The sequence below is a fragment of the Lissotriton vulgaris genome, chromosome 4_1 (genome assembly GCF_964263255.1).
Source record: "Lissotriton vulgaris chromosome 4_1, aLisVul1.2, whole genome shotgun sequence".
Lineage (NCBI taxonomy): Eukaryota > Metazoa > Chordata > Amphibia > Caudata > Salamandridae > Lissotriton > Lissotriton vulgaris.
In genome coordinates, this window is record NC_141691.1 from 1,401,710,295 (window position 1) to 1,401,736,784 (window position 26,490).

Genomic DNA, 26,490 nt, shown 5'->3' on the forward strand with positions numbered 1-26,490 from the left:
GGTGATTCTGATTACTACCTCAGCTGTAAAGTGTGCGGGAGTTCCACACTGGATCCATGTCAGTCACACGAATGTGACGGGAGCTGATGAAACTGAGGCTGAAGTTTGCACAGCTGAAGGGTCTCAAGATATCGATCCTGAAATAGCTGAAGAAGAACAACCGAGCACCAGTCAAGATGATTGGATTCCAGTGATCGACATACCTGCAGAATATGTTCGAACAAGGAGCCAAACCTATCTAGACAGACCGAGTGATAGTGAGGATGAGACAGGTGTAGAGAAAAATACTCAGATCATCGAAATCCATGTCAAAAGTGATACTGAGGAGGACCAGATGGGGAAAGATCAAGTAATCGATACTCGACCCAGAACTCCTGAATCTGAAAAGGGACAGATAGAAATTAGGGCGGAAACTCAAGCGGAAGAAAATCAAGGGTTCGAAGAGCTTGAGCAGGACAAGGTAGGAATAGACAATTGTGTTCAGGACGAAGAAAGAGAAACAGATAAAAGTCAAATCCAACACATTCCTGAACAAGGCCAGCTTAGTGACCAGGCAGAAGAAACAGAAATAAGACCTGGAACTAGTCAGATAGAGATGGAAGGAGAAAAAGACACTGAAATCGATGTGCCACAACTGAACGAAAATAAAAGAGCATTTGAAGAGGGCCAAGGTACAAGGCCAATTAAAAGACTCAGAAAAGGATACAAATGGCCTAGATATGTCAAAAGACTGAGACTGCGTTTAAAGGAAATTAATGAAGAACCCGAACAGGTGGATGAAGTAACAAGCCTAACTGGTCCACCTGTTATACAACCCAGAAGAAGTCCACGTCTTGAACAACAAGTACAAAGGCCCTGAGTGGAGCTACATCGTTTTGGAAGAATTTGAGAATCTAGATGTAAGTGACGAAAATGATGAAGAATTGATTGCTTATCAGACTAAGAAGTGAGACCCACCTGAGAGTTGCACAGGGTAAAGACTGTGTGAAAGCTTAAAAGAGGTGTTGAGACTCCTTTAGATAAAAATGGCTGACTCTACTGTTAATGGAAGACCGAAAAGAAATTGTTTAAAAACATGCTGCAAAGTATGTTTATGTAGTGTAGCATTAGTACTTATACTTTGGATAGGACTAACAATAGCTATTCCTTACATGAGTAAAGATACAAATCTGTACCCTACTAAGCAATTGACAATGGACACAGAAGAGCTGCAAACGAGAGATACACCACAAAGAGTAGATACCAAGAGAGAGCATTTAACCTTAGACAGACTAAAATAGACTTAGATGCACCAGATGAGGAAGGACTGCATTATAATAGAATCAAAAACAGAACTCATTTAAATGTGTTTGCACACCTGTTAGTACATTATGTAGAAGCAATGGAAATAAAAGACTGCTATGTCTGTATGAAGCTGCCTACTTCGGTAGCTGAGGGTGTAACGTACCACCGCTAACAAATGGAATTTCCTGTAGTGTTTTAGATAGCTTATTTTACAAGAAAGGACCTTTACAGTATTATTATTCTAACTCAGATGTGATATTTGCCGAACTTCCTGTACGTAGAAACCTAAACCCTGTACATACTACTAGAGATGTAGCACGCTATATGAGTGAATATTTTCTAATTGTAGGGAAAATAGATATAGATGACGCACACAGGAATAACTTAACATGTCTATTACACGAAAAAGAAAAGATATTTCTGAACATGGTAGAAAAAAGAAGAGAGTTTCCAAAAAAAAGCAAATGACAAGAATCAGAAAACCCCTAAATGGGCTGAAAGTATAGGGAGCACCTCAAAATGGTGGAGCTAATGCTGCTATGTTGCTGGATTTCGAAAAGAAGGGGAAACTCTGTCTTCACAGAGAAAAGACTAGTTATTATAACAATGTATTCATTGGTTCCAGTGAATGTGAGCACAATTACAAGGTAATTGGGGTTGGGGTTTCAAAGATGGGTCAGAACCTGTGTTTCCCGGAATTTATTATATATGTGGGAACAAGGCTTATTTTAAATTACCAGACCATTGGTATGGGAGCTGTTATTTTGGTATTGTCTTCCCAAAGATTATACCATGTGGATAAAATCACTGGAAGCAATGAAGAAACTAATGGATTAGTACGTAGCAAAAGAGAAAGTGTTGGAGAAATAATAGGTGATATATTTAGTGCATTGATACCTACAGTGGGAGTAGCTCTGAGTACACACAGAATTTGCAAATTGTCAACAGTACCGGATCAGTTATCAACTGACACTGCTGGAGGTTTCCTGATGGTCAATACCGAATTGGTTGCGATCAGATCCATGGTTTTACAAAATTGACTTGCTCTTGACACGTTATTGGCAAAAGAGGGCGGAGTCTGTAGAATGTTGAAAGCGCAACATTGCTGCACATACATACCAGACAAAAGTGTTGAAATTAAGAGGTATGTGAGAAACATTACTAATTTGGAAAGAGAGCTTAAACCACTGGAGGCTGATAGTGCCTGGAAGAGACTGACTGATGGTCTCTCCTCTGTAGGTAGTTGGTTATGTAATCTAGGTAAAAGTCATGTGAGTAAAATACTGATGCCAATGGCGGGAATAGGTTTATTAGTTTTAGGGATAATTTGCTGTAAATGTCGAAAACATAAAAAGAAATATTCCGTAAATCAGCGAGGAGTGAAGAGAAATATTGACGAACTTGAATTAGAAGAGTTAAATAGTCAGATCTATAAAAAGATGAAAAATTCTCATCCGAATAAAATTAATGAGAAAAGGCAGAATAGAAAGTTTGAAGAGATTGACATGGGTGAAATGTGAGAAGTTGGCATCTGTTTCATTAATTTGTGATGATCCAAAATATCATCAAAGAGGGGATTGATGGAGCAAGGATTCGCACGAAAAGCGACTTGCTTGTATCATGAGCCTCGAATAACCCTAACTGCATAACCAACATGTTAGTCTTACTAATTCTTGTCCTTTCCCTTTGACATCGGGCATCCGAGAGAAGCTCGCTTATGTGTTTTCTAATCCTAATACGCTTGCAAATAAAAATGCCTGCTGATACGCGGGAATTTCTACTGCGCATGCGTCTGTCATACCCACGTGACATGACGTACTCGCAGTTGTGGAGAGAAGTCTGTCGCATCTGCGCACCCGTGTAAATATGGCTGCTCTGTGTTCTCACATGCGAGAGGCGTGCACTGCTGCTTTTGCTAAGCTGTTCGATGTGCTTAATCCTAATGCTATAGTTTATTATAAAGTGATGGGCATAGTGTAGAAATTCATGGTATACAGTGTAATCCTTTAATTCTGAGTTCTAAATTGTTTCTTTTTACTTTATATGTATCGTATTCTTTGGGCCTGGGAGGTGCTATTACTCCATCTTGGAAGTCTTTTCCGCGCATGACAGTCGGCAGCGAGAAGATGAACTCTGTGTCATTGAACTCGGGCCAGATGGCAGCCACGGCCAAGATGCGCCTCGGAAGCTAACCCCTAACCTGCTAGAAGAAGCTGAACTGTACTCAAATTATTACAATGCATTTAATGTTAAATTCACCATTGTTAGGTGGAAGGAATATGTCATGAGAACCTGGACTTGATGGGCGTAAACATAAATTTGAATAAGGAGACAGAGAAAGTCTAAAATTTAGGTGGTGTGATGACCTCTCCTCCTCTTTTGTCCAATCAAAATTGGGGATCCTTACATTTGCAACATTGGGGGGTGGTACATTGTCCTGAAAACTAGTATAATTAGCGTAGGTTTAGCTAGCGAAATTGTACGACTTGTCTGAATAGCTGACCTGTCACTGACCCAATGCACTCAATAGGTGACTAAGAGCAGAGAGCTGCGGAGCACTCTGTCGGGAGGTTCCAGAACCCAATCGGGGTTTTTGGGAAGTGAAAGTGCTGGCGAAGCACTTTGTTGGTGAAAGCTGTAACTCAATCGGGTTTTGGCAGATTCCTTGCAGAGAGGGAGTAGCGCAGGCGTTGCAACCGAAACTGCGGGTGCTGGTCTTAACCTTTGGTGGTCCGGTCCTGATCCAAATTCTGGGGTTATCCTGTCCTGATTTTCCATGATCTGCACCTGCTCGCCTACTGGCACTAAAGTCTTTGGGGTTTCTCCTGTCCTTTCCAACTGACCCGTGGCCAGGGTTGGTCTTCACACTATCCTAGGTAAATATAAAGCTGTGTGGGATATTGTCTTTCTAATTTGCGTCCTTTCTTTACCTTCCTTGAAAACTACAAAGCTTTGATTGCATATGTTCCTTTTCTTTCCCGTCCCTTGGTAAATGAGAATTTCATATATTACTGTCTATTAGCGTGTCCCACTTTTCGACCTACCTTTACTTAATGCTAAATGTTTTTTATGAAGTATATGTACCTTTTTCTTACCCTCCCTTTAAAGGAGTTAAGCTGAATTTATAGTTTGTTCCAATTCTTACCTTCACTGTAGTTATGTGCTAAATCTAAGTTTTGATTTTTGCATATCGAGTTCTCTTTTTCTTAACTGTCAATAGTTGTGAAAGTTCTTGGGTTTATTATGTTCCCTTTCTTTACCTTCCTTTAGCAATTTGCGAAAGACTGTTTTTCTCAAAATAGCATGTTCCTTGTTCTTACCTTCCCTTTATTTCAAGTTTGATAAATGGTTGGCATAATATATCTTTTACATAGCTATATGCTGTTTCTAATCTTGGTTATGGATAGTTTAATCGCTTTCAATTTATGGCTGATGACTTTTGATGATGATTAGATAAAGAGTTTGAACCTACCCCGAGTCTGTGGTTATTATACAAATGCAAATGTTTTAGTATTTTGAGTGCCTTTCTTTATTTAACTCCCTGATTCATCGTGGTCTTAGAATTGGTAAGTCAATGATAATAGGAATTAGTGAGAACATTAAATATACTGGTAGTAGAGCGTGGGTTATCTGAATAAACTATAAGGTATACGACTTTGGATTATGGGCCCAGTTGAGTATTTGGTAAAATCCTAGTTGGGTGACCTGCACGCTCTATCACTTTTACTGGCATGCCCCTATATTGACCGGCTGGCACCAGGCAAATCTTTTCACAGGAAATCATTAATCTCCTGGAAGGACATATCCTGTCCAGCGATTTCACCATATTAGGTGATTGGAATTTTTACCTAGAAGCACTTCATGAATTGAATACATCAGTCCTCCTTCAGACAATGTTCAGTCTTGGCTTCCTCCAAATTGTAGATGGTCAAACAAACCAGGCAGGGCACACCCTGGATGGAATCTTTACAAATAATACTTCTATAACCACCACTAGCATTGTTCCTTTAGCATGGTCTGACCACAGGGCTATTTTTTCCAATCTTACACACAACCCCCCAATTACAGGCCAAAAATCAGATCGGGTACTTTCACCTCTCGAGCCTTGGACAACATTCAGCCGGATCTTTTCTTGGAAAAACTAAAGGTTTTGTTTCCTACTCTCTCTAACACTGATGCAGCGGCTTCTCACTTCACTACCTGAGTTGACAACGTAGCCCATCTGCTGGCTCCACCCAAATGGAGGAAACCTAAATGGAGCAATTCATCAGCCCCCCCCCCCCCCCCCCCCCCCCCTCCGGTTCACAGCTGAGCTAAGGGCACAAAAACAAAGCTGCTGTAGACAGGAGAAAATATGGAGGCTAAACTACGAGGCCGAGGAGGCTAATTATAAGCTATGCCTAGCCACTTACAAATATCTCATTATCAGAGAAAAGACCTACTATTTCAACAGAAAGATAGATGAAGCAAAAAACTCCTCTAAAGAACTTTATCAAACACTGACCAAGCTAACTGCTGACTCCTCCAATAAGATTAGCCCCAGCAGCCAATCATTCTGCAACATTTTGTCCAATTTCTTTCTGCACAAGGGAGAAGCACTTCACAATTTATTCTTCTCCTCTGTCCCTCATTCAGACAACACTATTATACCCAACATTGCAAATGAAAGCAGGCCAACATTTAGCGATTTCACACTGCTCACTCTAGAACAGGTCAACAACATACGGAAAGCCACATCTTCTGGATCCACCCATGACCCTTGCCCACCAAAGGTGGCCAAACTAGTGGCGGGGACTATTGCCCCTCAGCTCAAGCTATTTTCCAGCTCATATTATTGAATGCTAGGTTTCCTTCCATTTGGAAATTCCTTATTCCCACTATAAAAAAAAGCAATGCTAGATCACAGCAGTTATCGCCCCATCTCCTGTCTCCCCCTGCCATCAAAGATCATAGAAGAAATCATAAATATACAGCTGGTGGATCACATGCAACCTAATAATCACCTAGATACCACCCAGTTTGGTTTCCGCAGCGGCCACTGCACAGAAACCGTTCTTATCAAGGCTACAGAGGAGATCAGGCAGGTACTCAATCAGGGCAATGGGGCAGCCCTCATCCGGTTTGATCTTTTGATCTGGTAACTCACAGATTGCTGCTGGAACGTCAGACTGAAATCAATGTCACTCGTTTGGTCTGGGATTTACTAAAATCTTTCCTCTCGGACAGAGAACAGTCGGTCCGGTTGGATTAATTTGCCTCTCATCCTTTCATTTTCCCCATGCAGGGTCCCACAGGGCTCCTCGTTCAGCCCAACTTTGATATTGACATCACACCTTGTAATTGACAGTTTTGGCTTCTTTTTGACTTCCTACACAGATGAAAACCCAAACAGTCCTCTCACTGGCCAAGGATAATATAGGTATAAGTACCAGATTTCGTGAGCGCATGCAGGCAGTAAGCATGTGGATGAGCAGGTACTCTCTCAAACTGAGAGCAATAAAAAACGGAAGAGATACTCTTGTGAAGAAACTTCCTTTTGGACCCCATCCTTCTAGCAGATACGGGCCCTCTTCCAACTCCGGTCACCAAGACCTGGAACTTCTAATTGATAATAAATTAAGCTACACGAATCCCGTCAGCGCCCTCCCTGTCCTGTCCCACTTTCTTTACTCTGAAAATGCTAAAAAACGATTCTCCCGTTTCTTCCTGTTCACCTCCAGATAACTCACATTGCATCATTGTTTATTACCACATTGGATTATTACAACTGTTTACTACTCACCACACACCAGTATATCCTTGAAAAAAAGAAAATATTGCAGAATACTGCAGCAAGATGTCTCTTAAAAATTCCAAAACCTCATTCCGTTGCCACTGCTACATTGGCTCCCTATCAGACAGAGGCTCACATTCAAGGCTTAGACCCCGACTTTCTCCAACAAACTTTTAATTGGTACACCCCAAGCAGAAACGTATGCTCTGCCACAGCCAAACACGTTGTGGTCCCCAAATTAAAACGCTCCAACTGCGAGGCAGGAGTTTCTTTCTGGCAACAACAGTAATTTGGAATGCCCTATCACTACACATCAAGAGTGCACCTAGTCTTATGACCTACAGGATGCTCTTGAAGACCTGGCTTTTTAGTACCCGTTAACTCTTTGCTCCTCTTCCCTGCTACTCTTCTCCAGTATCAAAACCAGCACCAAGACACCCCAAGGTAATAAAGTGCTTTAAAAGCATATTAACATAACATATTAACATAAAATCCTGCATGCCTCTATCAACTAATGTGGCGGTTTGGCTTTCACTGAAAGGAGCCAGCCTCAAGATTTGTGTTCAACTCAGTACTGATTCTGTGACTTTCCTGTCCCTCTCAGGACTATTAGTTAACCTAATATTTGACGTTCATCAAGTGTTTTAAACTGTTGAACATTTGAAATAATGGACTTTGCGGTCATCTTATCCACTATTTCATTTAAGGCTGATTTGTTAAAGAGCCTTTGGTATTTGAGCGTTTGCGGACGCAAGTGAGTTAGATGTACTGCTATACTGCTGTGTTATGCTGTTACACTGCCCAGCGCTAGTTGCTTGACGCTTGTTACTGGCATTTTAACTTTTTAAGCTGTCACTGTTACTATTGTTTTGCACAAAACCTTTTTAATACTACGAGCAAAAATACCTGATTTCACAGATATTTCACCTCTAAGCAATCCTTCAGGTCGCTTCCCCGGTCCACCACAGGTCTCAATCCCGATTGTGTGGCGGGAGGCTACTTCCGGAGGATTGAGGGTTGGCGGTCTAGTCCCTAACCTCCCACATAAAATCACATGCAGAGCGGAGCGCGCAGCGGACGCGCGTGAGGTAGATGTACTGCTATACTGCTGTGGTATGCTGTTACGCTGCCCAGCGCTAGTTGCTTGACGCTGGTTACTGGCATTTTAACTTTTTAACCTGTCACTGTTACTATAGTTGTGCACAATACCTTTTTAATACTACAAGCAAAAATACCTGATTTCACGGAGATTTCACCTCTAAGCAATCCTTGCGGTCGCTTCCCGGGTCCACCAGGGGTCTCAATCCAGATTGTGTGGAGGGAGCTACTTCCACTGGATTGAGAGCTGGTGGTCTAGTCCCCACCATCCCACATAAAATCACAAGCAGGGCAGAGTGTGCAGCGGGCACGCCAGCGTCACGCCAAAGGCAAGCCAGTCTGCACCCGTTCGCGCCAGGACGTCGCCAGGAGCTGGGGACCCTGGCCAATTTATTGCTAATCAGGGTCCATCCATACAAATGCACTACTCCAGACAAGATTTAATGGATTTACAGACCAATATCCCCCCCCCCCCTAGGTATGGGCGGAAAATCCGTTTCGCTCGCGGATTTTGCGGATTTTCGGGAAATCCGCAATCCGCGAGATTCGCGAATCTCCCGCAAAATCCGCGAGCAGCGGATTTTGCTCGCACTGCTCGCACTGTTCGCGTGAGTTCGCGGCTTCCCAGTACAACTTCGCGCCCCGCGAATAAGTGCTAAATTGCAGAAATACGATCTTAGCAAAGCTGAAACTACTTGCCAGGTTCAAAAGTTCAGGCTCATCATTAGTAGCCATTTCCTGTAGTGCTTCCTGAGGGGCCCCTCCAGAGTTCAGTTGCCAGTTGCAACTATTATGTGACCCTGCTCTGAACCTCAGAATAGTTACACATATGCCACAAAGGTCCTGAATTACAGCTAAGGGAGACAAGCAGGAGCCAGGCTGGAAGTTAAAATCCATTAATCAGCCCCTAATTCATTATTGTCAGTTGGGGCAGGGCAGGTGTTGTAACTAATTTTGCAACAATGAAAGCACTTAGCAAGTGCAAAAGATCACTAATCAGGGCGCACTAAGGAAGCAGGTGCCAGCTAAAAAAATATTCTGTGACACATTAATCAGCCCCAAATTAATTCAGGTCACTTGAGGCAGGGAAGGTGTGCTTTGCTTTGCCGAAAATAATGTACACTGGACAACCAGAGGGTGTGGTGATGAAACAGAGGGTGGCATGGGTGGGCCAGAGGGTGGCATGAGTAGTCAGAGAGTGGCAGTGGTGACAGAGAGTGGCAGTGATGAAGAAGAGTGTCCCAAACAGGCTGGACACGTAGAAACAACAAGTTCGCAAAACTTGCGACCCGACAGGTAAGTTCGCAAATTGCGAAATTGTAAAAACCCTCGCGAACTGGCAGAAACACGGGCGAACACAAAAAAAATAAAAATCCGCAAATTCGCGGGAATTCGCGGATTTTGCGGATTGCGAGTTCGCAAATCCGCAAAATTCGCGAACGCGAGATCCGCAAAATTCGCCCATGCTTACCCCCCCCCCCCCTCCCTGTCGGACAGAGATCTGGCCAGACCCGGAAGGCCCTTTTTCTTGTTGAGCATGCCGATTCCAGGCAAACTATCTCTCTCCTGGCCGAGATACGGACACTACCGTGGATAATTCACGGAAGGGATGGAAAAATGTGTTGTGCAAAATTTGATCCGTGCCTAAACACTCCATTGAGGTGTGGGACCAACCCCCATCTTGTGCCCTCTATAGAACTGGGTATACCGGAGGGGTATAAAATAGTTAGATTGGATAGAACTATGAGGATGGGGGGGGGGGGGTTGATTGCCATTGAGCATAAGGATAGAATTAAGGTCTATCTTAGATCAACGTTGTGATGCCATTATGGAAATGTTGGTTTTCAGGATAGATATCTCCCCGCAATCTAGTTAGAAGGGGCATTAATCTACGGTCCCCCTAGACGATTTTTCTCTACAATTGGTTGAATTATTAGCCCCACATGTGAACGCATGTAATACTTCCTACTTTTAGGAGATTTTAATATCCATAGTGAATGTGTCTCCAATCCAGACACACAGACCTCCTTGACAGACCTATCCCTTTTGGGCCTATCCAAGCTTAATGAAGGCCCGACTCTCACAGCGGGTCATACTTTAAACATCATATTTTCCAATTCTTCTAGAATCCTATGTGAATCCCCGCAACAACTCACTTGGTATGATCATTTGGTTATTGAATTTTCTATTCAGGACCCAACAGAACCTAAAATACCTAAATCAGTTACATTTCATACTCGCAGGCAGTGGCAGAAAGTCTCCTCGGAGAGCTTCAAACCCTCTTTTTAAGGCCCCAAAACTGTGTACAGGACAATACAGAGGAAGCACTGGCTAAAAATAAACTCAGCTGTTTTAATGGCCATCGATCACATTGTGCCTCTGAAATCCTTCCAGAGTTATCCTAAATGCCCACAGGCAGTTTGGTTCTCGACTCAGTTGCGAGTCCTAAAACAACTTTGCAGGAAATATAAGAGAATCTGGTGTGCTTCCCAGAACGAGAAGGACAGAGGTCAGTTTTATACCACTCTGTCCAGCTATCATAACAATATAAAAATAGCACCGAAAACCCATATAGCATCGCAATTAGCCCTGGCCGGCAACTCCTCTAAAACCCTGCATCAAATTCTTCAGTCCTTCATCAGCCCCAAGGCATGTGAAAGTTTAGAAGACCCCTCCCAACTGCTGTGTAATGATATTGCTCTCTATTTTTTTTTTTTTTTAAATAGATCTTATCCATGAAAAGATCACCTCGGCAGGAAACTAGCTGCAGATCCCAATGGCTTTTCACCAATTGAATCCGATAAACCCTCAGCTGTTAGCGCATTTTCCCACATTTGCTTTAGCAGAGGTTGAACTAATTCACAAGATAAAATCAGGATCCCCTTCTGACCTTATTCCAGCTAAAGTTATCCCTTCCCTAGCTAAACATCTGTCTCCCTCTATGCAATCCCTTATTAATTTCTCCCTAAAATAAGGCCAAGTTCCGTTGGAATGGAAAGTGTCTCAGGTTAGACCAATCCGCAACACTAAAATTCGTTGGACGGAGCTCTCCAACCTCCGCCCTATCTCGCTACTTCCGTTCCTGAGCAAACTAATGGAGAAACATGTCAACATGCCCCTCTCCAACCATGTCGAACTTACAGGCTGTTTAGATCCCTCTCAGTCCGGCTTTAGACCCAAATACTGCACCTAATCAGCACTACTAGCGGTCACGGATAACATCAGGATGACCCTCGATAAGGGCCACTCTATGATTTTGGTGCTGTTGGACTATTCCACGGCGTTCGACACAGTCTCACACAGCATTTTGCTCAGAAGACTAAAAGAGATAGGACTAAGAAAATCAGCCTTACAGTGGATGACGAGCTTTCTATCTGCTCGCTCCCAGATTGTCAACTTAGGCCCGTATCGTTCGACTCCTACAGAATTATCCAAGGGAGTCCCTCAGGGCTCGTGTTTGAGCCCTACATTGTTTAACGTCTATATTGATCCCTTGGCCAATCTTCTGAGGACGCATGGGTTCATACCCATATCTTATGCAGAGGACACTAAGCTGCTCTTTCCATTCAACAAATTTACCTCTTCTGTACAGTTTGCCCTCTCTAATGGTATGAGAGCTATCTCCCATTGGATGAAGAATAATTTCCTCCAGTGTAATGTTGGAAAAACAAAGATTATGCTCTTCGAGAGGCCCCCCTCCTATGGACACCAGAATGGTGGCCGACCGATCTAGGCCCCCATCCCGCTCCCAAGCTTACAGTTAAAAACCTGGGTATGCGTCTGGATCAAGCCCTTCTGGAGCCCAATACCTCATTTTTACACATGCTATGGGATTCTCCATCACTTCATAGTTATTGGCACACAATCCACATAGCCCTTCGAGAGGTCACGGGGCTACGGGATCTTTACACATGGGAGGCCAGCACCCTGGGTATCCATAAGCGACACAAACACATGAAAGTAGAGAGGCGATTCGCTTCCTTGGTACTCCTCCTGGCCAAGCGATGCATCACTATGCACTGGAAGGCGCCGGACGGCCCTCCCCTGGCGGCATGGGTGGGCGCGGTCAAAAAGTGGGGCATGGCGGAAGAAGGGCTACTTCGAGCGGAGGAAGTACAGGGAATCCGCAAACATCCAATTTCCATTCCATGGGCCATGTTGCTTCACTCCTTTGCGCAAGAAACAACAACAGTGGCGGGACCGCGGTCGATCGGTTTCCCCGGGGCTCCAATAGCCCATGAGACTATCCAGGGGGGGGGGCGTACAGGGGGCCCAGACCCCCGACAGATCACAACGGCCAGCCACTAATGTCTCAACACCACGCCCTCATGTGCACAGCAATCAGTGATCCCCTCTCCCCCGCAACTCCAGCAGAATACCCCGCAGTATAACAGCTCTTAGGCGAATTACTACAATTAACCATTGTATGCAACACAGTGCACCTCAGTTTTGTGTATCCCCAGTTGGTTCAAGGTTAACACACGGCTGACATCCCATAACCCCTACGACAACATGTAAGGGGGAAACAGACACACCCCACAACTTCAGCAAGGCGCAGTGACCATCCTGCAGGCTTGTTAGTTATAATAGGACACAGACTTCTTGGGACTGTCGCCAGCTCAAGGACTGAGTGGGGGGCCTTTACACTCTAGGACTATACACTCTGATGTCAAAGTAGAAAAATGTAGTCCAGGCGCTTGTACTGAGCCGTTTAGGCTACTGTAACGGCCTGCTGATCTCTGCCAATGATGCCTCACTCAGCAGACTGCAGGTAGTCCAGAATATGGCGGCGCGGTTGGTCCTCAACGCTCCCTCCAGGACCCCTTCTCGTCCTCTTCTTATGAATCTGCACTGGCTCCCTATCCGCCAATGGGTCAGATTAAAAATCTGCTGCACTATTCATAAGTCATTGTTTAATCTGGGTCCCTCCTATCGCTCAGAGAAATTCATGCCATATGTACCATCTAGATCTCTCCGCTCGAGTGCCAAACATCTCCTTGTGGTGCCCAGAGTAAGAAAGGCTAGATTAGGAGGACGAGCTCTCTCTCATCTTGGCCCTCGATACTGGAATGAGCTTCCTATGATTTTGAGACAATGCATGGATCATCTACAATTTAGGAAACATCTTAAGACCACCCTTTTCTGTGCTCGATTTTGCTGTAGCTGCAACACACCCTCATGGCCCGTCCTAAGCACAGCGGTACCCCTTTGGGTGTCGATTGAAGCGCTATATAAGAAAATAAATAAATAAATACATTTGGAGTGCAGATTTATTTCCAGACAGTTTTGTTTAACGATTAGCTACATTTTGCTTCAAAACAATCAACTGATATGCAGACATTTACACCATTTAATTTCTTCCAAACAAAGGATAGGTTCTTTCAACTTTAAAACTGAGTGCATTCAATATCAATAACTCGCATTCTCTTTTCCTTATGACGTTTCTTCCTATTTCTTTTAGAGAAAAGAAGCTCCAATAGGTTATCCTGCTTTTCTTGGTTAGATGATTTATTTACAAAATGTTCAGCTCAGCTTTCACAATGGGAACTATGCATGTAATCATTTCAACCTGTCCCTCCTGGTAAGCTGGTGGCAGTTCACTGGTTTAGTACCCAAGTGACCAGCCAGCCCTCTCTCAGTCATTAACTAAGCCCTCAGATAATCAGTATATCACAATATATATTGACTGGGGAAAATCACACTGGTGTTCATTATTAGAAGAGAGATTCTCAAACTAGGAGTATAGTTAGCTTAATTTTTCATGTTAAATATAGACTAACTTTTGAAATAGCTCGGTTTATTAAGGCACGCTTATAATCATAAAATGCTCACATACAGTGAGGTCAATAAAAAAGGAAGAAAATATCACTTACCTGCCGGATGCCGCATCTTGTCCGTCCTCTTCTGTCAACAGGAAGCATACAGGCTCCCAGACTTCTCTAGCCAATAATGAACCTGCTATCACCAGCATGACAGCAGCATCATGGTTGGTCTGAGCGGCCTGGATTGGCACTAAGACAAGGAGTGGAAGCCAGTGAGTGTTCTCCACCCAGGCTGTGCAATACAGCCGGGTGGAGAACATGCTAAGTGTGTAACCATTTGGCCAGGCCAAGACAGCTGGCCAATTCGTCATGTGCACTTAAGTGCACCAACCACTCCTCCCGCTGCTGGCAACCGCCAAGCCCTGCCCCAAAACTGGCTCCAGCACGGAAAACTAAAATGATAACATGTTATTATCATTTTATTTGTCCTTTTCTGCACTGCTGAAAAGCAAAGGGGCGATGCTCCTCTGCCTTATCGGAGAAGACGCCGATGAGTAAAGCTGCAATTCCACTGAAAATCCTACTGGTGATACTGAAAATCATACATTGGCTGTAGTACATTAGAACCCCCTCTGCACTCAGACTGTAAAATTCACCTTACCTTAGCCCTTGGAACTTCCTTCCTCGAGAGTTGTAAATGCGACATACAGCAAGTTAATAGATAAATATACTGCTAAGCATTGGACAAATATACATTACACGTATATTGCTTCTGTTTAGTGTTGAGAATTGGTCACACTTTGGTTTATTACTTTATTCATCATAACTTATTACTTACGATTGTTGTTCTTTATCTTAGTATCTGAACCACTCCTCAAGAGTTTTATGGCAGATTGCTTCAGACCACGGTAAGCTGCACAATGTAAAGGCGTATTTCCCATCTGGTCTACACAGTTGACATCTGGAGGCTTTGGCCCATTTAGCTACACAAATATACAAAGAATTCATTTTTTTTCCATACATATGCTTTGGATATTTCTACTTTTAGTCGCCATTTGAAATATTTTAAGAAGCAGCATTATTCAAGAAATGATAAGCAACCTATATGAATTACAATTAAATGGCTACATTAACACAATTCCTTTAGGTACCTGATTTTCCCTGTGTAGGAGAAGGGTTGGAGCAGTTCTGATGGTTCCAGGGATGTTGTTCCAGATCCGGACTATGTAGATAGACAAGGACTGTTTAATTTTTTCTGTTATTCCTTTGCTAACCTATATATGCCCTAGCTGCAAGTGTTTTCGCATCTGCCAGAGATGGACCCTGGCAGACAGGGGTTCTGCTTATTGTGGCACTGCATATAAAGCAAAAGGTCTTGAGGACGATGCAAGCTTGCAAGGGAGCCAGTGGAGTCCATCAGGCTGTAATGCAATCAAGACACCAATGTCCTTCTGTGTGGCATGACCCTGCATGTATAATGCATTGCAGGTGGGCCGACATGGTGTCTTGTAGGCCTTAGAGAAGGACATTGCCTCCATCCAGATGGGAAAGTAGTATTTATATCTCTTCAAAATCAAAAAACTCCACATGATGCCATGAACTCTCTACTGACTGGCCTACATCTGGCCTTTCTTTTCTAGGCAACTTCTTTAAGAGATTTTGGTCATCCAGCCGAAAGGCGCCCCTTTTCTCAGTCTTAATAATCTCTCTACATGGAATCAAAAGGTGGAGCTTCTTGACTTCATACACGTTTCCATAGAACAGTATGCAGACAACACCACCGAAACCCCAACCTCAGGTGTCAACGGCTGACTCCACTCAACTAGAGAACAATAAGGATACAGTGGAAATCCACAAGCTCCATAAAACACAACCTCTCAAAATATGAGTTTGATCAGTGCACTCATCTTGCTTCCAGCATTACGATTGTAAATACATCCCAATCAATAATATCAAAATTGGAGTGCTTCCTCTCCTTTCTAGTGACAAATACTTGTGTTTCCATCTCATTTCTAAAACCATCTATCAATGCAATATTCCAGCTTCAAGAAGTAACTGAAACCATTTAACACCACTTCATTTTTTAACAGAAGCATAATGATTTATCGCCTGCAATAACTTCAAAAATGGTCCCCCACCTACCTTGCCACTTATCACCTCTCACATCCTAATTGTCACTGTCTTGTCTTTGAAACCTGCATCAAATGAACATTTTAAAACATTGGTTTCAAGACCATGAGCCTAAACAAATCGCCATGCTTAAATCCTTCACTCTCCCCTGCCGGAGGATCAAAGGTTACCTATATAAAGAGTTTTTTTTATACTGGGAACTTTCCTCATTTTAAGTGAGACCTTTAGACTTCTCTACTAAGATACACTAAATGAATGGACAGTCAGGCTTACCCTAGCCAAGCACCTAGAAAATGGCAAGAGTGTACTGCAGCTAGAGGTAGCTCATGTGAAACTTTGATGCATGGGGCACAGAGGAGTAAGATAAGCGGACGATGGAGGATATCTAAAAACCTAAAGAAGGCAGATAAGGCTTTAGCTTGTGAAACAAAGTTAGGTGCTGTGGTAGTCCTTAGTTGATTTACACATTCCTAATAGGGATCCAAGAGTTTTAGCAAATAGATATGTAGTGAGAAGAGGCAGAACCTAAAGCAACTAAAACAAGGCAGACAGAAACAAACGTTCTTAAAATCAATCACCAATGCAGCTATCAGGGCTCCCATATTGGTTAGAGGCCAAAGGGAATGGGTTTTGTATTCAGAGCTCATGAATCTGAAGGAGGCACTGGTGAGAGGAAAGGGAAGCCAAAAACATCCCCAAAGAAGTAGAAAGTGAGACTCAGTTTTGCGGAACAAAGGTCCTACTATATTGTGTCCCGGTCTCCTCATTTCTTTATAGGACTGATGTGATAGTACAGGCAGGATTGGACTGGGAGAGAAATTTGTCACAGAACCAAAATAAAAGTGGACCCCATAAGTGAATTAGGTAGCTAAAATAGTGTCACATGTTTGCAAATTTGGGGCAGTTTTGAACTTGTAAAACATGCTGTATCAGGGGTTTGCAAGGTATGGAAGAGAACAAGGATTTAAGCTTGCTCAAGTCAATGTTTGCTTTAACATCTGGAAACTCAACTGTAGACACTGGCGCAGCAGACCATAAAACAGACCCACAAACGGCCAAAAACGGCCCAGACACTGAACTGTTAGACCAGCCCATAAGGCACTGTCCTATTGTCCAGTCAGATCTTGGGTACAGGCCCAAACCCTCACATGCAGGGGTTTATTGATCTGGTGCTTTACCACATTCAATACATTCTGACTGCACTGGTGCAGTTTTCTACGTAAAATACAGAACTAGCCTTGCCTGGAGTCTAGGTGAAAAAGGTAAGATTTTGTACTTGAAGGACCTGGCCAGGAGCTGTTCAAAATTCACATCAAAGGTGCCTAAAACAAGGATTCTCCAAATCCTTGTAAAGATCACCTAAGCCATGTCCTGTGATAGGGTTGTAAGATACAACCATGCATGCAATAACCACGTGTGCCTAAACATCGCCATCTGAACCACGACCGCGTCTTTATCATGCATGCCTTTACCACCCATGCCTTTACATGAATTTTGTTGTAAAGGCATGATTGATAAAGGGATATGCATGGTAAAGTTTATACCCCAGCCCCCCTGCCCTGAGACCAAAAACCCGATACTCCAGCCTGCAATCCACCCCGCCCCAGCCCTTAAAACTACCCAGACTCCCCACCCTGAAACTCGCCCCCCTGCCCAAAATAAACGACCCTGACCCCCAGCCGCCTGCCCTGAGCCATAAAACTGACCCCAGCCCTAAAAGCCACCCCTTCCCCTGCCCTAAAACCAAGCCCAAAAAATTACCCCCACCCTTAAATCCACCCCTTAAAAACTGGCCCGGGCCTCACTTACTAAGCCGCCTCCTGGTCCTTCCTCTTCTGATCCTTCATGTTCCTCTCCCTGTCTATTCGCTCTACATCTAAAAAGCTGACTGCCTTTAACATGCATTTGCGTGGTTAAGGCATATGTGTAGTTCAGGCAAGCGTTGTTCCGCTTGCTTTGAAATTGCACTAGTGGCTCAGCCCGCACTGTAAATGCGGTTTCCCCTGTGATAGCTTTAATGGACATTTGGGAATGTGTTTCCTTCACAGATAAGCCTGACGAAAGAGCTGTAGTTCCTGTTCGGTCTACTCTTGGAAAGCATTACTGTATGGACAAAAGCACATGCATTTATTTTGACAGCTAGGTCGTTCAGCTACTGCGTATGACTTTCTTTTACTGACTCCCTTACACCTGAATTACATCCCAATGCACAGCGGATGAGTATTACTCCCCCTCCCCCCAACGTCCTCCACCACCTCCCAAGGATGCTTTGCGTGAGACAGATAACCTGGAGCCACTGAGATCCTGCCTCTCTGGATAAAATCCATCCCATTTCATAATAAGGCTCGTTCCCTGCAACACAGGGATGTGTTGTTTGTTTACACTTATGTGCGGTGTGAGTGGAAACAATGTCTTCTATGTCTAGTGTGCTCTTCAAAACAAGCATTTGCAATGCAATAGGTCTCGCATTCACGCGAGTGTGCTATTGGCATTGTATACAACAATGCCTTTTAGTTAGGTTTTGGGTTTTAAAACAAATAAAATGCATTGTCATTTACAATACTAATAACTTAAACTCTCGCAAATGCGAGACCTATTGCATTGCAATAAAGGGCCTTCTCGACTGCTTGTTAGATTGTAATTATCAGAGGAGGAGGCCTGCGACGTCTTCAAAGTAGTGATAAACACTAACAAAGTGCGCCAACACCTTTCACTCTGATTACACTGTCGGGGCTCAGGAGGAATAACTGGGGCTATTTCCTGCCCTCTCCATGAGTTGAGTGTGCAGTGTGGCATTACATAATGTCATTACTATCTTTTGCCTAATAAAAAACGCTCCTGCTGTAGTAGGGTCCTGGTGTAGGGCGGGTTGTGCTTTATAGCAGCCATCGAGGGAGGGAGGGTCTTGGCTGCAGCTCCAGACTCTTACAGTGCACCTGCTATTACTAGTAAGGGAGCAGCACTACATTGGTGGTGGTGGTGGTGCTATTGGTGGTGGTGGTATTAGTGGTGGTACTGGTATTGGTAGGGGTAGTATTGATGGTGGGGTATTGGTGGTGGTGGTGGTGGTATTGGTTGTGGTATTGGTGGTGGTTGTACTGGTATTGTTGGTGGTGGAATTGGTATTGGTGGTGGTGGTGGAATCGGTATTGGTGGTGGCGGTACTGGTGGTGGTTGTATTGGTGGTGGTGTTATTGGTGGTGGTGGTAGTGGTATTGGTATTTGCGGTGGGGGTGGTGGTATTGGTGGTGTTATTGGTACTGGAAGTGATATTGGTATTGGGGGTGGTATTGGTTGTGGTGGTATTGGTGGTGGTATTGGTAGTGGTGGTGGTAGTAGTAGCAGTGGTAGTGGTATTGCTGGTGGTGGTGGTGGTATTGGTGGTGATGGTATTGGCGGCGGTGGTATTGGCGGTGGTGGTATTGGTATTGGCAGTGGTATTGGTGGTGGTATCGGATTGGTGTTGGTATTGGTGGTGGTATTAGTGGTGGTGGTATTAGTGGTGGCGGTATTGGTGGTGGCGGTATTGGTGGTGGCGGTGGTATTGGTGGTGGTGGTGGTATTAGTGGTGGTGGTATTAGTGGTGGTGGTATTAGTGGTGGTGGTACTGGTATAGGTGCTGGTGGTATTGGAGCGGTTAAGAAAACTGGCTTTTGAAAACAACTGGTCAGGTGGCTTAGTGAAGATGGTATGTAACAGATGTGCTGTCAACTTCAGCCCATTAGCATACGATTGTGCTACCTGGAATCATTTCTAAATCCATTTGACTTTGGGGGGTTGAAACAGACACGAGATAATGCAGGGTTAAAGTGATTGAAAGCGGACGCCAGTGTTATGGGGGCAGCTGAGCTGCTTAAAAAACACGCGTGGTTTCAGCTGAAGCCAGTCATGTCCGGCCTGCAGTAGGAGAAACTCAATAAAGTAAATAGTGCTTACAGACTAAACCAACAGGTCCTGTGTAACAACCGAAGTAAAGGGGCCAGTAGCAATGTGAGGTTACAAATAAAGACAAGGCCGAACTAAGCAGGGACTAACAAGCCTATTAACGAATCCGAAGGCAGCATTTATGAAAGACAATGACAAAAGCCAATGAAAAATATTGGCGGAGAGTGAGCGTGCCTGCTCTCCCATACTCTACTACAGCAGTCTCACAGAGCGAGCAGGGTATGTGCGCTGCCGCTAGGCTTGACCTAAAAAGGATGTGCTCATCATCAGGGCTATGCCTTAGAGACCCCATGGAAGACTTCTCTCTGTCAGCGATATGCATTTAGCCCAGATTACTTCATGGACATAAAACACTGATAAAAACTGTTTTGCTGCTTGACTCCGATATATACTGAACTACAATTTGGAATGCCTGATTGTGTTAGAGCCAATTTACAACCTGCTCCCTTCATCATTTGTGCAATTCTAAGGACATCCTGAACCCCACTCATTGAATCTGCACTGAGTCTTTGGAATCTGCACTGCTTTACCAGCTGGTGCCTGTCCTTCCTATCCTTAGCGACATTACTTTAACAAATGTGTTTTTTTAGGTGCTGAGGAATTCCCTGGCGCTCTAGAGAGAATACACCAAGTATCTTCAAACACAAATTTCAAATGTACTGGTGCCTGCAGAAATGGGGAAGGCAGCACCTCGCTTCCCACCACCTAATCCGTCGATTAGGTATACCTTAATAACAATATAATACTGCAGCACTCAACATATCACAATAGTTAGAGTCTCTTAGAGTAAATAATTCAATGATGTCAGATCAGTCTCAAGGCTCTTCCACAGTTTCTTCTTTTATTTTCCAATCCCATGCCATGCCAACGCGTTTCGCCGAGGTTATACAGAACCCATCGGCTTCATCAGGGCTGGAAATAATACAAACAACGTTTTTTTACAACCCCTTATTTCAGTTGATTTGATAACTTCTTACAGAGCCTCATCAGACCCCTAAAGAAAACCATGTGCTCAATAGAAACCTCTACAAAGCAATGTGTTACATGCCCATTGAACATATTTCAAGATCTACACAGTGTTTCCTATGCATGATACAATTACAAAATAAGATAAAAGGAAATACTTTTAATAAATCGTTGTGCCGCACACTATCCTGTGTTTAAAGCATTTCATGCGATCAAACATGAGGAAAGTGGTTAGTTCTGACCAAGACCATTCGTGAATAGCTTATTGCCCAACATGCATAATCACCAAGTAATATGGGTTGTATTTACCTCAACTTGGCTTTGCACTACTATCTGTTTGGATAGAGAAAATTTGCAACTTCACTCTATACCCATTGAGAATTAGGGCTGCACTTTGGATCAATGCGTGATGAATACATCTATATTTATTCAAGAACCTACCTCTCGCTTTTCTTATCGCTTTTCTATATCTATCTCACTCCTTCACCTCCTATATCTTCAGAATCAATTATTGCACGCCATCAAATGTTTCCCTACAGTGAAATTTGAATCATTTCACTATCATGCTTGGAATAATTCATTGCGTGATTCTAAAATTAAATCTGTATCGGCCTCGCTTACCTGAAATATTACAGGTCAATGCCCAATTGTCAATGTCCCAATTTGTTTAGCCCTTTCTGTTCTCCCCGTGTGCTGGTTAGAAAACCTACAATCAATAACATTCTTAGCTCCGAATGCACTGCTTTCTCATTACCTACCCCATTCTTGAAATTTAAAGACCGGGTTCGTACCTTATAAGCCTGCCGGTTTTCGTCTATTTCCTATTCTTCATACCGCATCCCTTCAGCCTGCAGAGTTGTAAATTAAGTATATTACTTTTCTAAAACCTCCAATCTCGATTAATTCAATCTTAGCCTCCCTCTGCACCCGGCTTACCTTGCTCGGTAATTTCGGTCGCGTCCCGAGTACAGGAGACAACACCTTTCCTTCCTCTTCCTGGTTTAAGCTCAACGCCGCTAAACACTGATGATGGACTACCAAATCAGTGCTTACAGAAGTACCTGTATAATGCGGCGGCCATTTTGAAACGGATACACTTCGCATATTATTTAAACATGATTACAAGACTTATATCTACATGGCCTACCCCTCAACAAATTTTCAATTGTCCTTTTTATGTTTCGAAATTTGACAGTTACAGCAGTGCATGCCATTTTAATTGTGTGCATTTCATCTAGCATTATTCTCTCAGTCTGCAAGCGCAGATTTATATGCTACATTACCATGATATTAATAATAGTGAGTATTATGGAAAATCCATCAAATATCCTTACTTTATCTGATGTATATTCACATGTAGGTAATGTGCATCAGTTAATCACAGATTTCACTGGTACTCATTAATCACCTAAGAAGAATTGAAGCTCCTGATCATAATTTAATCCTTCCTCTACCGCCCTAAGGCGCATGATCCATCGTGCTTCCTGCCTCCTCAATTTCAATTCTCTGTTCCCACCTCGTGGGTCAACAGGTACATGATCAATGCCGTAGAATTTAAACCTTTGTTATAATCCTGCTTTTCACAATTATGTATGTGTTCCGCTATCGGATACCTCACGTCATTATTCTTTACCGCTCGTAGATGTTCACCCATTCTTTCTTTAAGCATGCGGATTGTGCTGCCCACATACACCCTCATACATTTACATTCAATTACGTAGATGACAAATTTGGTACTGCATGTGATATTCATTCTGATATCATACCGTTTACCATCTTTGATTTTGAAGCTTTTAGTTTTGTCTTTTGCACATCTACATATGCCACAATGACCACATTTGTAAAATCCCTTTGCATATTGATCCAGCCATGTGACATGTCGTTGTGATAATGGATAACTTGGGCTTAGAAGGGAGCCCAATGTTTGACCCCTTCTATAGGAGATTTGTGGCCTGCCCCCTATATGCTGTTTCAAAACATTATCCAGTTTCAAAATACCCCAATGTTTTCTCATGCTTTGCACCAAAACATTACTCTTTGGAGTATAGGTTGTAACCAGTCTAATTGGCTGATCCTTCTGATCATGTTTAGCTGAAGGCTTTAATGTCTCACTATGCCTAACTTTCAGGACCCTCTGTTTGGCAAATTTCACATTTTGTTTGTTGTAACCTCTCTGCACAAATCTTCTCTCCATATCACATATGCAGCTGTTAAAATTCTCAGTTTCGCTGCAGTTACGCCTGGCTCTAAGCATCTCACCAAACGGAATTGCTCTAACTTGGTGACGTGGGTGAGCACTCTTCGCATGTAATATTGTATTGCATGAAGTGGGTTTGCGATACATTTAGCTTTCAATACGTTCATTCTTTACATATAACTCAACATCTAAGAATGTGATGTTTGTTGTACTGTGGCAAGTGGTAAAACTTATATTCACATCATTATTGTTTAGATACGTGAAAAACCCATCCAAGACTTGCATAGATCCTGTCCAAATCATAATACAGTTGTCAATGAACCTACCCCAATACAGGATAGATCCATTCCATTCATTTGCTGCAGGGCCCCAGATGTATTTTTCTTCTAGCCAACCCATAAAAATATTCGCATACGCCGGTGAAAATTTGGAGCCCATGGCCACTCCTTGTTTTTGTTTAAACCAGTCACCTTTGAACAAAAAATAGTTATTCTCCAATATCAGTTCAGTCATTGCCAAAGTCCTAATTCGTTCCTGATGCTCGTGTACAACGAGATCACATCAAGAGTAACCAATACCATTCCAGTCTCCCATTTTATATCTCCCAAGATGTTTAAAATATGACGTGTATCTTTGATGTAAGAAGGTAAATTAGACATTATTGTTTGAAGAAACACATCAACAAATTGGGACAAATGTTCCGTTGGCCCCCCAATACCCGATACTATTGGCCTACCTGGTGGAAATGGTAGGCCTTTGTGAATCTTTGGCAGTGTATAGAAACACGGGTACCTGGGGCGGTTCACCTTGAGAAAAAGATATTCATCCTCATCCAATAGACCCTCATCTACCCATTTCTTGAGATGAGTATTTATCACAGCAGTTAAAGAGAATATTGGATTATGGCTGACCTTTTCATAGCAGGTCTTATTATCCAATTGGGAGTAAATTTCTTTCTCATAGTCTTCTCTGTCCATTAAAACTATGTTCCCCCCTTTGTCTGCTTTTCTGATTGTCACCTCAGTGTTATTCATTAGAACTTTCAGAGAGATCCTTTCTTCCTGTGTTAGATTATCTTTCAAATAACCCCCAGGGCTAGTTTTATTCTCATTGGCATCTAAATCCGCAACAACCATTTTATGAAAAATATCTATATTGTTGCCACTTGTTAAATTGGGAGATCATTTCGACTTGTTCCTTAGCCCACTAGATATTGTTAAGTCTGGCCGGATTTCAAGATCATCCAATACTTTTGCCATTGTCATAGGGTCTTCCTCCATCTCTGTTATAGATAAAAGGAATACCGTGTCCTGTATGTTATTAATAGTAATTGAGTTAGACACTATACCCCTTGCTTGTACAGGATCAACTTTATTCTTCGTTGGGTTTAGGGCAAAGTGCTTCATCAATTTTAGTTTTATGATATACCTAAACAAATCAATTTTTATGTCACAAACATTGCCTCTCACAACCGGGCAGAAACTCAAACCTTTTTTGAGTAATTCAATCATGTGTTCCGTTAGTTCCATTTTAGATAGATTCACCACCTCCACCTCATTACTTATATGCTGTGTTAGACCTTCTTGTCCCATGATCTCCGCTTCATCCCTCCTCCGGCTACCTCCTTTCTGACCTCTTCTGGTTTGTTTGTGGGCCCTGGACGTCTTGTCTGCCCACGATTTCCTCTTTTTATCCTGCTCACCTCTAGTGAGAATGACGAGTTCCCTAAAGGGGGTAATTGTCTGACTGTTGAGCCAGATGCCTCCTCTTCGCTGCTGCTAGTAGGAATACTACTTAAGGAAGTATTGCTTGAACTCGCAGACATGGGTTCTTGCTGCTGTTTATTTTTGTCCGTTTGCATTAAATGATCATACTTCCTAGAAAATGTAAAAATCCTACCGTTGGTGTAATCAATCTCATCTCTTTTAAGCTTACGCGCTTTTCTCTGCTTTATATCATTCTGATGATTTGTTAGAATTCCCTTCAGGATATCATAATTCTTAGCCGTTGGATCAGGCAGGTTAAGATCAGTAATCTCGGTTTCCAACTGTGAGATCTCAGCCTGAAATTTTGCCACTTTCCTCGCCGAATTCTCAATGAGTAAGTCCATTAATTTCATTGAGCTTGAGGTTAACTCCTTTTCTCAAATTGCCAACAGATCCTCATCGAGGTCATCATACGTAGGCATAATTTGTGAGCGGAGCCCTCTTGGTATCCTATTTAATTTGGCATATTGTTTAAGGGTGGCCCCGTCCCACCATTTGGACATCTCCGACTTCTTAAGTCTTTCTAATTTGATGAACTTATTTCTTAGCCCCTCATCTTTCTGCTGCGTCACGCTTTTGACCGCCTGCTTGACTGAACTTCCCTTGCACAGGTTGTCAAAATGTTCAGCCCCCATTTTATCCCTTTCTGCTTCGTCATTCATTTTTGGCTAAATATCAAAACCTACTATGTAGGAAGATTAGTGCTCAATGAGCTGCCTTCCTCTGTAAAATCAAATGTGTTTATTTAGGTGCTGAGGAATTCCCTGGCGCTCTAGAGAGAATACACTAAGTATCTTCAAACACAAATTTCAAATGTACTGGTGCCTGCAGAAATGGGGAAGGCAGCACCTCGTTTCCCACCACCTAATCCACCACCACCACTTTAACAAACCCTGTAAAGAAGCCTACTGCATGGCGTCACTTTGTGGACAAAGATGGCAGACGTGATCTGTTAGAGCTCCGCCATTCATCCACCGAGATCCATAAATTTCCCTGACTATAGCACTCCCAGAGATAAAGAAGTGGCCCCATAGTAGCGGGGAGCACCCGCGACCAGGGAGAAAGACTTAAAAGAACGTCAACCACGCAGGAAGCAGATGTAATAGGCTCAAATCGGCTCGAAGGAGAAAGGCGTGGCCTGGCAGGAACTATGTGAGACTGTGGCCGCAAACCAGATCCGGAAGGCCCAGACTAGCACCCGCACAGTCCGCGTGTCAGCCGCCCGCAAACACCCCACAGTGCCCAACCACGAGACCGCAGAGGTAAGATGAGATCGAGCGGGGGTGGTCAAAGTGAACCTCTAGCAGCAAAATGGCACAGTGAGGTGTCGAGTGCCACGATTCACTCCTGGACGGTGCGGCCTGCTGGGGCGAAGTGACGAGGCCTGGGAGGACCGGACAGATCCTAGACCCCCGCTTGGGTCGGGAGGGTAGCGCTGCACAGAACGCCGATACCTGTGCCAGATTACAGAGGCCCCCCTCACCTAAAAGAAAAAGCACAGCAAACATGCCCTGCAGACGTAGGCCACCCAGCACCAACATGGCCTTGTTGGGCTGCGCGAGCCTGAGG

The 26,490-nt window shown here is 43.4% G+C and overlaps 1 protein-coding gene across 1 annotated transcript in view; it reads right to left on the bottom strand.

The window, feature by feature from the left end:
- The window catches only part of OSBPL1A (oxysterol binding protein like 1A), a 2,145,795-nt gene that overhangs the window by 1,739,472 nt on the left and 379,833 nt on the right, over positions 1-26,490 (bottom strand). The window contains exon 7 of the mRNA XM_086965647.1: positions 14,756-14,900. Coding sequence (XP_086821773.1) covers positions 14,756-14,900 — 145 coding nt within the window. The remainder of the gene's footprint in view (positions 1-14,755; positions 14,901-26,490) is intronic.